This window comes from Sinocyclocheilus anshuiensis, unplaced genomic scaffold (genome assembly GCF_001515605.1).
Source record: "Sinocyclocheilus anshuiensis isolate Anshui unplaced genomic scaffold, SAMN03320099.WGS_v1.1 scaffold1453, whole genome shotgun sequence".
Lineage (NCBI taxonomy): Eukaryota > Metazoa > Chordata > Actinopteri > Cypriniformes > Cyprinidae > Sinocyclocheilus > Sinocyclocheilus anshuiensis.
This window is the reverse complement of record NW_015549558.1, coordinates 539,415-552,216: the sequence shown is the minus strand read 5'-3', so window position 1 is coordinate 552,216 and position 12,802 is coordinate 539,415. Positions and strand designations below refer to the sequence as shown.

General features: G+C 37.4%; 1 protein-coding gene and 1 pseudogene across 1 annotated transcript in view; one reads left to right on the top strand and one right to left on the bottom strand.

Moving 5' to 3' along the window:
* LOC107657034 (constitutive coactivator of PPAR-gamma-like protein 2) overlaps positions 1 to 4,252 on the bottom strand; it is a 22,811-nt gene extending 18,559 nt beyond the window's left edge. Inside the window, exon 1 of the mRNA XM_016445024.1 lies at positions 2,960 to 4,252. Within this exon, the coding sequence (XP_016300510.1) occupies positions 2,960 to 3,472 (513 nt within the window). The 5' untranslated portion in view covers positions 3,473 to 4,252. The remainder of the gene's footprint in view (positions 1 to 2,959) is intronic.
* A 1,248-nt stretch (positions 4,253 to 5,500) lies between these two features.
* Positions 5,501 to 11,489, top strand: LOC107656988 (isocitrate dehydrogenase [NAD] subunit gamma, mitochondrial-like; annotated as a pseudogene).
* The last annotated feature ends 1,313 nt before the right edge of the window (positions 11,490 to 12,802 follow it).

Genomic DNA, 12,802 nt, shown 5'->3' with positions numbered 1-12,802 from the left:
AGTTGATATGACTCCTGTCCTTTATTTATTTTCGCCATTTGAAAACATTAGACATTCTACATTTATTTTTCTTATTGTTAATATTAGTGTTGTTGCTGTTGATGCTTTTTATAAATAAAATGTTTTTTATTGTTGTAATATGAAGATTAAATTTAACATGAAATTAAAAGAGGAAAAACCAAAGTGAAGTATGTTCTTACTTCACGCAGTCATTTATTTACTTTATAACAGTAAATAAATATCGGTTCTGCATATCCGTTATCGGGCACATAAACATGCAAATAATTGGTATCAGTTATAAAAAATCAATATCGGTCGATCACTAATCATAATGTAACAGCATAATAATGCAAGAAGGCCTACACACTTCTAAATGACAACAAAATTTTAATTTAAACTTTGAATATTTAGATCATGGAAATTAATTATCAAAATATTAGATACCTTAAAAAAACCTGAATAAATAGTAAATCGAGCGATCGCAGTTTGAGTATAGTTCTGTGTAACTGCATAGATAAACCACGCTGTCAGCAGGCATTTCATAATCTAGAAGGACAAAAACATTAATAATTCTGATATAACATGCCAGTTGAGAAATGCAATAAAATACGATGTTTTGTTTGTTATATTTCAATATTCCAGAGAATATTATTCAGTGAATTAACATTATCCAGTGAATTATTCTTGACTCTGTAGCTATTAAACAGCTTATAAACCTACTAAAACTGTAGTTTAAAATGAAGTTGATATGACTCCTGTCCTATATTTATTTTCTCCATTTGAAAACGTTAGACATTCTACATTTATTTTGTTTATTGTCAATATTAGTGTTGTTGCTGTTGATGCTTTTTATAAATAAAATGTTTTTTATTGTTGTAATATGAAGATTAAATTTAACATGAAATTAAAAGAGGAAAAACCAAAGTGAAGTATGTTCTTACTTCACGCAGTCATTTATTTACTTTATAACAGTAAATAAATATCGGTTCTGCATATCCGTTATCGGGCACATAAACATGCAAATAATTGGTATCAGTTATAAAAAATCAATATCGGTCGATCACTAATCATAATGTAACAGCATAATAATGCAAGAAGGCCTACACACTTCTAAATGACAACAAAATTTTAATTTAAACTTTGAATATTTAGATCATGGAAATTAATTATCAAAATATTAGATACCTTAAAAAAACCTGAATAAATAGTAAATAAACATTTTCTAACAAAAAGTGCTAAGTAACAAGTAGAAAAATGAACAAAGAACTTGTATGGAGATTTTTCCATCTACAGATTTGTCCCTGACCTTCTTTTCTCTGTAAATTAAGGGTGCGCACTATTGCTGAAAAACACAATCACTACTTAGCAGTCAGATGTCTGTACGCACAAAGGCACAGATCCCTAAACAAGGCCATATCTGCAGATGAAACTTTTTTTGTAGAAGCATTTTTTAAATTTGAACTAGCACCTGTACATTTGACTACACCATGTTATGTACAAGAAGCTGCAAAAGACACAGGCGCAAGTGGAATGCAGAAAACATGGTGACATTAATTTTTAAGTAAATATAATAGCCGATATATTGCGTCACCAAAAATTATTGAGGTCATGTACATATATTGCGCGTTACGTCGATATATTGATTATTGCGACAGGCCTATTTCAGTTGACAAGAAAATACTTTGAATGTTGCGGAAAGTGTTGCAGCAATTTTCCCTGTAGTGTCAAAAATTGTGTTGAATATCAATATTTTACAAGGTACTGTATCAAAGTTAGAAATTCCAAAATTGTGACAACTTCATAACACATATTAGCTAGAAATCCACTGTTGACTCTCAGCCATGATTAACATTCCTTAAAGGGTTAGTTCATCCAAAAATGAAAATTAGGCTGTTTTACTCACCCCCGATGCATCCTAGGTGTATATGACTTTCTTCTTTCAGACGAATCCAGTCGGAGTTATATTAAAAATGGTCTTTGATCTTTCAAGCTCTATCGTTGCACTCAGCGGGTGTTGCAGTGCTTCGGTTCAAAAGACCTGAAATAAAAAGCACCCTTCCATAAAAAAAAGTGTCTCACACGGCTCCGTTGGGGTGAACAAAGGCCTCTTGTAGCGAATCGATGCATTTTTGCATCCCGCACACACACGAGTCTCTTCCCGCCCGCACCCGCACTCCCCCATCAAGAGTTGTCCCGCGCCGCACCCTGTTGTGTTGGGTCCCGCGGGTCCCGCGGTCCTCCAGCGGGAGTGCAGGTCTCTAACAAGAGGCCTTTGTTCACCCCCCGGAGCCGTGTGAGACACTTTTTTTTATGGAAAGGTGCTTTTTATTTCACGTCTTTTGAACCGAAGCACTGCAACACCCGCTGAGTGCAACGATAGAGCTTGAAAGATCAAAGACAATTTTTAATATAACTCCGACTGGATTCGTCTGAAAGAAGAAAGTCATATACACCTAGAAGGCATCGGGGGTGAGTAAAAGACAGTCTAATTTTCATTTTCGGGTGAACTAACCCTTTAAGCAAAAGTGTCAGAGGGTTACCAAGATAAATCAAGGAGCATTCAGCTAGTCATGTGATCATAACGTGGCAGCCTTCATGAGGAGACCCACTCCATGCAAAATAAAACATATTTTATTAAGATTCTGTTTTGACTGGAGTCTCATCTGTACATCATTTAAAACATTTTTCAAAATATTAATTATTGCATTGTGTAAAACTTTGACGAGGGAAGAGTGCACCTTTAAAATCACGGTTTAATGAAAATGGATGATTTTGAAGATTATTTGACTTGCTTTACCAACATTTTTTTCAATTAAACAAATAACTGAAACTGACAAAGCATTTGCAGCACAAATTGGCAGAATGTCTCCACATTTAAATGTAGAAACGGAGGTAAGTTGCTAAAAGGACATCGCAATCCATAATTCCTCTCGAAGAGGGCAGGCATCAGGCCACTCACCCGCACGCGGAATCGGAACATGGCGAGGCGGACACAGTGGCTCAGACAGGCCGGGGGCAGGAACCAGGCCCGCGGAGGGGGCGTGGCCTTGCTTCCGACGTGGTTGACGATGAGCTGTGCGGTCTGTCGCTGCCCCTGCGCCCGCCGCGCCCACTCCGGCCAGCGATCCTTGCCAAGCGTTCCGTTAAAGGCCACCACCAGCTCCAGTCCGCCTTGGTACAGACAGGCCTGGGAGAGCGCCGCCAGATAGCCGAGCATTGCATTCCACTCGCCTCCACAAACCCAGTCGGTCTGGTAGCCCCCGTAGAGCCGCTGAAGGCCAGAGTCTGCGTCAACCAGAATGCGAGCTGGCGGAGGAGGCGGAGGCAGCGAGCTGGGATGATGGGGATGGTAGTGGTGGTGGTGGTGTGGGGGCTGACGGCCTGCCGTTCGGGCGAGCTTGAGAAGATCTACTGGAACTGCCGCCCCAGGGCAGCGTTTCTCCAAATACTCCTGAAACCCTTGAACTCCCATATTGTGTCTGAGCGCGTGAGATGGATGAACCGTGTTAAGAAGTTGATTTCTAGGCTGTGTGCTCAGAACTAGATCTGTCCGGTTATACGTGGATAACTAAAGAGCTGAAATGTCTGGTAAAATTATCCCACAAATGCAAATATCAACCGACCCCCTGTAAAATTCCAGATAAGCGCGGCTATTTTGTACGTTTGGTCGTGTAAATGCAATCTGTGTCCATTCCTTACGGTGTCAATATTATAATCCCGCTACAGTCGCTCTATGTTGATCAATTACAGTGTTGCACGGTGTACACACGATGGAGGATAACGGCGCGCACGCTACAGTTATGATGTCGACAATGTTGGTATCATCACAATATAATCCTATTTGTATCCCATCTAGCTGCAAACTAAACAACAACTACGCCGTTGTTATCCAACATGACCGTTAGGTAATTCAAACTAACTTTAGCTGCTAGTGAACACACTATGTCCTGTACTGGTTAACAGTTATAAAGAGCTACAGTTTGTGGCTAACAAACTAGCTCGCGCAGTTAGCCAGTTAGCGAAGATCCCGGTGTGATTGACGCGTCAACTAGTCGAGACAAATCGGGGGCTGCCGCGATTCGGAATGAGATGAATAATTAAGGGGAAAATAAAGTAAAACAACTAAAATAAAACAAAAACAAAAGCCCGACGTAAACTCCCTCGCTCTCTGTCTCACTCACGACTTCATGTTGAGGAGAGGAACATACTTTCATGCGACGTCGGCCATCTTGCGACTTCCCCGCGGACCGACAGAAAGTGGGAGGGCAGGCGAGCTGAGGAAAGTGGGAGGAGCGGTGACTGGGGGATGTAGTTTTTTCCGTCTGAAAGGGTATCTGGATTATGGAGTAAAAGACTACAACTACCAGTACAGCAAAGGGAGCGACCCATTTCCTAAAGGAACGGTTCATTCAAAAGTTGATAGGGAAAATTTATTGAGTTGGAAAAGCTAGATTAAAATCACTGTCTCTGAAGTTCTCAGTTAGTGTTGAAATAAACTATTTAGGGCTGGTGGACCGCAAGCGGATACCAGGGGCTGTGCAGTTAAGAGAAGGAAAAATTATGAAAAATGTTACAAATGTAAATGCCTATTTAAGGGCTGTCAGATATTAGTTATCTGTACCACAACATTTTCAATACATTTACCAAAAATTTTATTATTATTATTTTACTGTTTTATTTTTCGTTCTACTAGAGACTGTTCAGTGATTATTTTATGTTTTTCACAGTCCTGGTTGTCAGTAAGAAATCAAAGCCAAGTCTACATAGAGATTTGTGGGGGAAAATATTTATTGATTTAAATATTGTGTTCACCTCTTCTCACATTGTCTGTAAAACTGCTTTAAAATAAATAAGAATTTAATTGAAAATGTTTCTCTTTAACTTAATATATAACACATTTCCTAATAGCATGTAACACAGTAAATCATAAATATTTCCCAGGTAATATTTAATAACATTCTTTGGCTTCAGTACAATAACACAATTTAAATAAGAGTTAATTTGGGAAACAACATGTCTTTATAATGTATTTTTTTCACATGGTACAAATGGCTCTTTATTTATTAAAATATGTAGCCAAATAGCATCATATTTGGGAGACCTTGCCATCAAAACATTTTTTTTTTTTAAATCCCTGAATTAGAGATATATGGTACATGTTTTCAAATAGGCCAGTATCTTACTTCTGAACCAAAAGAATTGTTTTTTTTTTCCTGTGTAAAAATAAAGAAAATTACATAAAGATGTTCATATAGGCTATAAGGCAGACCATAATTGACCATATTTATTTCTGAATGGGTTGGCCTACAAATTGACGTCATGACTGCGCAACAAAAAAGATACACATAAACGACACTAGAGCGCGCCAAAGTAAAAGTGTTTGGTTATAAAAGTTAATTCCTGAGTTTTGTGTCAACTGATTGTGAAAGAGCGCCGCGGGTTCAGACAGAGCGCACGGCGGCATTTATTTTGGTTTGTTTGCTGATGCTGGAAATCCAAAATGTCCATAGCAGCCAGATCAGCGCTCGTCCTCTTCTCAAAGAGCACCGCAAACAACGTAAGCCTCCGCTTAAAATATCAGTCAACAAATGTCAAGCGCATTTAGTGTGCCGTGTGCAGAATATAGAAACAGATATTCGTAAAGTCAGGTCGGGGAAAGGTGCCCTTATTGACTCGCTGTGTGACAGTGAAGGTCAATATCTACTCACAGGTGTCATCGGTGCATTTATTGAGATATTTTAGACTTTACCTGAACATTCCATGCTATGTTTCAAATTATGAAAATGTTTAGAATTAGATATTTTATGAAGCACCAGTTAAAATGAACACTGCTTATGCAATTTTCCGTTTGTCTGCTATCTAATACCGACAGCTGAAAAGCCCTGCAGTGTGTTGCCAGAGGAAGAAATCTTAATATACTGTAAGTTTGGCCTTAAGGCTTGTTTTATCATAATGTTTGACCCTATTGCCCTACATTTGATGATTTATTTAAATGAAAACTAATTACAGCATGACTAATCTTTTCCTGCAGCCCTTTACTGTCACCTCACTCCCTCTCCCTATTCATCCGAAATTACTTTAATTTAGGGCCTGTAATATACTTTGGTTAACATCTTCATTGTAGTTAATATGAAATCTTAATTAATTATTAAGCACTTAAATGCATCTCCACTGTTCCTCCACTTCTGCTTGTAAGCTGATTTGTGTAAGCATAACCAAAGCAGAATGGATTTGACTCTCTCCTCTGACTAACCACTCCAGTTTACCCCCTCTGATTCATCAACCCACCATGACCAGACTAATGTGAGAATTGGTTTTGCAAACTATGTGCGTAGATATGTAATATCTGGGCTTGATATTTCGATACCTCAACATACAATGAACAAAGCAACAGTAAACATATTCACAAGGTCACTTCCAGGTATTTGGATCAGAGTTTTGCTAGAATATAAAACACTAGTGTTGTATATTGATGCATTAATCTCAATGTGGCAATTTAATATGTGACATCTGAATAAATAAATAAAGGCAAGTATAATATTGTGAAATGCTGAACCTATGACCAGTAGAGTTTAAATATTTCTTGTACCTGAGATTTGACTTCATGTTGCCCTTCTTTTGTCAATGATCTGTTTTGCATCTTTACCCAACAGCCTCCTCCTGCTAAATATGGAGGCAGACACACTGTGACTTTGATCCCTGGAGATGGTATTGGACCAGAACTGCTGAACCACATCAGAGAGCTTTTCAGGTTTGAAGATGAAGCTCTCTATAAACATAAAACAATAAAGTAGCACTCTTATGTTTTTATCATTCAACAATATTCACAGATTCTGCTGTGTGCCAGTGGATTTTGAGGTTGTCAGGGTGGATTCATCTGCTTCCTCTGAGGATGACATCAATAATGCTGTTACTGCAATCAAACGTAATGGAGTAGCACTTAAGGGTGAGCATGAACAAATGGTTCATCAACCACAGAAATGTTTGCTGCATATTAGTTATATAAATATATTGGTACCATATCAGTTATCGGTTGACATTGGATATTTCATTATTTATTTCCTCTAATTCTACATTTAAATTACCTTTGTCATCATATAACAAGTTACTTAAAGTTAACCTTTAAAAACACTAATAATTTAATAACACTGTTAAATCTTTAGCAAATCTCAAAATCAATATTAATTTAAATTATGTATATTATGCCAAAATTCACTGTATTAAATTTAATGTACTTAGACAAAATGGTATAGAGAGAGTGAACAGCCTGTCAGAAATCATAGCACGTCAGCTGTCTTAACCGCGGCTTGTGTACTGTATCATCACTGTGTCTGTCACGCGACTTTGTTGCCCTTTCGGGCTTGAACTGATGGTAAAACTAATGAGGGTGAATATTTACTCACCCTCAGGTCATCCAAGATGTAGATGAATTTGTTTCTTCATTGGAAAAGATTTGGAGAAGTTTAGCATTACATCACTTACTCACCAATGGATTCTCTTCATGTGAATGGGTGCCGTCAGATTGAGAGTCCAAACAGCTGATAAAACCATCACAATAGTCCACAAGTAATCTACACGATTAGTCCATCAATTAACGTCTTAAACTGAAAAGCTGTCTGTCTGTGTCTGTAATAAACAAATCCATCATCAAGGCGTTTTAACCAACCGTTACTTCTGGCCAAAATATCATCTCAACTGAAGAAGGAGAGAAATATGCACAGAACAAGCACCGTTTAAAAGCGAAAACAATCTAAGATGGTTACTAAACAAGTATGTCAGTGTATTTTGATGTGAGAGGACAACAGGGGATGGACTGTTTCACTGTAGAAAGCGCTATTATGGATTATGGACTTGTATTTTGGCGAGAAGTGACGGTTTAAAGTTAAAATGCGTTAATGATGGATTTGTTTCTTATACATTGTCTACATCTTGAATGGCCTGAGGGTGAGTAAAGTTTCAGCAAATTTTCATTTTTGGGTGAAATATTCCTTTAAATTGCTGGTCATTCCTACTGTATAAAGTATAAATCAAGATTCTTTCACAGGTAACATAGAGACTAAACACAACCTTTCCTCCATCTCATAAATCCAGGAACAATTTGCTTCGGTAAGATATCTTCAATGTGTTTTTTTTTTTCTTTACTTGATTATCTGTTGTAAATCCAGAGGGTTAAAGGTGGGGTAAGCGATTTCTGGTAGCCAATGTTGACATTTGAAATCACCAAAACAAACACGCCCCTACCCCAAAAGTGTCTCGCCCCTATTTCGGGGAGTTCGCCCCACACATACGTATGCAGCCCAGGCAATGATTAGTTCTGTGAAACAAAGCAAAACCAATGTTACACCGTGTCTACACCGGTGCGGAGCGACAAAATACTATAGAACTCATAATCAGTGATGCTGTCTACATTTGATAGCTCCGCCCCACACATACGTACACAGCCCAGGCAACGATTAGTTCTGTGAAATAAAGCAAAACCAATGTTACACCGTGTCTACACCGGACGCGAGTGGCACGGCGTGACAAAATACTATAGAACTCATTATAATCAGTGATGCTGTCTACACCATAGATATATATATATACATATCTATGGTCTACACTGGATGCGGCGCAGCACGACACGACAAATCCCCGACAGAAAACTGCTGCTGCGTTCTTGATTTTCAACGGTCCCTTTGTCGCGTCCAGTCTACTAGACAGACTTTAGCTGTTGCGGCGCAGACACGGTGTTACTCACCAATCGAAGCGCTGGAAAGCTGATCCGATATTTACACGGGTCCTACTTCTTGCCTTAAGCCTTCTTTTGTTCTGCAGAGGTTTTCCTCTTTTGTTTTTTTTATCCGCCATCTCTATCTTTCTGTCGCTCGGCTCGGCTAATGTCCGTCCTGTGCACTGAACGCTCTCTCCTCAGCATCATGAGTAGACACACCCCTTACTGCTGATTGGCTACAAGTTTGTTTTGCTATTCGCCCTGAATCAGTTTTCTAAAGCGTTTTTGAAAAATCGCTTACCCCACCTTTAATTTATATTTTAATGGTTTTAACTCTCCTACAGTACATCTTTAGACCTGTATGCTAGTGTCATGCACTGTCAGTCTCTTTCTGGAGTCCCAACCTGCCACAAAGACATTGATGTCTTCATCATTAGGGAGAATACAGAAGGAGAGTACAGCAGCGTGGAGCACGAGGTCCATGTGTTTTGGTCTCTTATAGTTTAAGGACACCAGTTACACTCATTCCTCAAGTTTAAATCTCCTCTCTTCCAGAATGTTCCCGGGGTGGTGGAGAGTCTGAAGATCATAACACGTGTGAATTCATTGCAGATCTCTGAGTATGTCTTTAACTTGGCCAGAGAGAAAGGCCGCCGCAAGGTCACGGCAGTACATAAGGCTAATATCATGTGAGTCACTTATTACTTAAAAATGTCAATCTCTGCTTTACTTTCAGCCAAATCACCAGACAAAAACATTGCTTCATACTAGCATATCTGCAAATTAAGTTCAAATTAGTTTAGGATTGTTTTTTCTGTGCTTCATAGGAAGCTTGGCGATGGCCTTTTCCTGCAGTGCTGTAAAGAGGTGGCGGCTGGATATCCTGAAATCACATTTGATAACATGATAGTGGACAACACCACCATGCAGGTATAGACATGGTGAACTACATAAGTGGATGATACACTACAGTCCTAAATATGGGGTCATTACGATTTTTTTATAAGGTAATACTTTTATTCAGCAAAGATACATTAAAGTGATCAAAAGTGACAGTTAAGTTAAAAACTATAATATTACGAAAGGTTTCTATTTCAAAGAAATGCTGTTTTCTCGAACATTCTACTCATCAAAGAATCCTGAAAAAATGCATTTCAGTTCCCACAAAAACATTACACAGCACAACTGTTTTACAATGATAATACTAATAAATGTTTCATCAGCATATTAGAATGATTTCTGATCATGTGACACTGAGGACTGGAGTAATGACTGCTAATGCTGAAATGAATAATGCTGAAAATTCAGCTTTCCATCACAGGAATAAGTTACACGTAAAATATATTATTCTAGAAAACACGTATAAATATTTGAAAATTGAATTGACCTAAAAGATTTGACCTGTGGTGTATTTTGTTTCTATGTATTAAATGTTATAATAAATGGTTTACTTGTTTATCTGTTTGTTTAATGTGGGTTTATTTGTATAGGAACAGTATTTACATAGAGATTATAGCGTAATTTGCATCTTATGTCCCTAGAAAAGGCATAATGTTAACAAACAGAAATATAAAAAGCTACACATAATTATGCTATTAGACATTATAATAATATGAGAATATTTTACACTTTACTTGAAGTCTTACTTTTAATAATGTATTATTAAAGTGTTTTTAATGCATTAATTGTATTGCACCTTATAATGTATTACATGATCTCATGAAGAACTGCAACCACAGTTATAATACATAATAATTATCTATTCTTTGTTACACCTTTAGAAAGTATGATGCATTAAAACACATGACAAACTACAAGTTTCAGATGCAAATATTATAATGCATTTTAACGTTGGTTAATATTATTTATGAAAATATATAATGCATTACAATGTACATTATACCTTTAAAATGCATTATGAAAAAGGCTTGAAATGTTACCAATATTTTAATATACGTTTTTGTTGGTATAGCTCAGGGGTAGGCAAGTTCGGTCCTAGAGAGCCGCAGTCCATTGAGACAAACAACAAATATTTGTTTGTTTTAACAGTCAAAAACAAAATAAAAATTAAACCAATATCTAATTTCTAATGTGTTTTTTTTTTTAATGCATTTGTCTTCAGGATTACTAAGGCTATAGGCAGGTGAGGTTTTTTTTTTCAGGGTTGGAACTGAACTCTGCAGGACTGCGGCTCTCTAGGACCGAACTTGCCTACCCCTGGTATAGCTGGTCACAAAGCCCCAGCAGTTTGATGTGATGGTGATGCCTAATCTATGGAAACGTGGGGAGCAATGTGTGTGCTGGACTTGTTGGAGGTTCAGGTCTGGTACCAGGAGTCAACTACGGCAAGGACTACGCTGTTTTTGAGACTGTAAGAAAGAACAGAGCATGTACTGGTTATGTCTGGTTATGTCAGCCATTAGAGAACACATGAGATATTCTTTGTTTTACATAGACTGCTGGCCAGCTGCCTGATGCTGGATCACTTAAACTCTTATCCACTCTAACACATCTGCAGTTTTACATCTCCACATTTCTTCTATACTCATACTGCTTGTATAGTCATTTGTTTTCACATGTCTCTATATCTGCTATCCCTGCAGTTGCAGACTGTTGACTTGGGAGGTCAGGGTACAGCATCTGAAGTGGTCCACTCTATTATGCTTGAGATCCAGAGAGGAGGACCGCGCACATCAGAACAGATCTGAACTTCATTTCAGCTCACACGCACCTCTAGCTCATGGAAGACGCATGGTGAATTCTTCAATGAATAGATGCTGAGACTGTAAAAATGTAGGTTTAGTGTTTTGAAATTTATATTTTTCTTTTGTAATTTATAAATCTATGTATACAACTGTATAAATGTTACAGATGTTATTTATCCGTTATGATCAAGTTGAGTTCAAGCCTGGACTGGTGTATATTTTATTTCATACCCAACAGGTTCTGTATTGAAGTTTCCATCTTATTAATTTATTATATATATTGTCGTTAACTGATGATGCACCAAGCACTTTCATTAAAGGGGTCATATGATGCTGCTAAAAAGACATTTGGGCGGCGTTATGCAAATCTTCCCACATAGTGAGGTAGATATGTGGGGGCGTGTTAGAACGAGCCGTTTTAGGTAGGTGTGGCTGACTCTTAACTTTTATAAAGAATATCTCTTTGGATTTGAGACTTTAGTCTTTGCAACTTTACAGATCTTCTTTATGCACCAAGAGCTTGTAACACTCCAAAGAGAAAGGAAAAATTGAAATCGCATCATATGACCCCTTTAATAAATGTCTAACTATTACCTCATCAAACTTCGTTCATGCCTCCTAAGACAAAAAAACTAATTCCAATAGGTGGCACTAAAACGCTGCACTTTAGCTTTATCAAATTTTGATGCTTTTTGCATTCATTTATTTGTTTATTATAAAAAGTTATGAAAATTGATGACATGCAATGTTTGTGCAATGTGCTAATGGTTGTGTGCAGTAATGAGTGAGCTAAAATGTTTTCTTTGTGATTTTCATGGAAAAATTTATTTATATATTGGAACATATAAACTGCTTTTATTCTATTTAAAAATGAAATTTGTTTTGACGTGGCATTTGAGTGTTTTCAACTCTGGTGGTCATCAGTTAGATATTTTGCATCATAAATCCTGTAGGAATGTCGAGCGTAAGTAAATCTGTCATCAGTGAATTAGGAATACAAAAGTAAGAGGTTTAGATACTTGCCCAAAACACATGCTTGTGAAAGTGCTCTGTGCAAAGATTTTTGGCAGGTTTTTTTTTTTTTGTTTGATTCATCCAACTTTTTCTTTTTTCTTTTTTTTTATGACTGATGCACAGAAAGGAAAATCATTCAAAGTTTGGCTGAACTAGTGAGCTTTGACAAGCAAAAGCTACGGTGGCCAAGAAGTGCTAAACAAATCACAATTCTGAAAACAAAATAACAAATTACAAACGCAAATGCAAGTCTAAAAAACAAAATAACAATTCAGAAAACACAACAACAATTCAGAAAACATTATAACAAGTCAGAAAACACAATGACAATTCAGAAAACATTATAACAAGTCAGAAAACACAATGACAA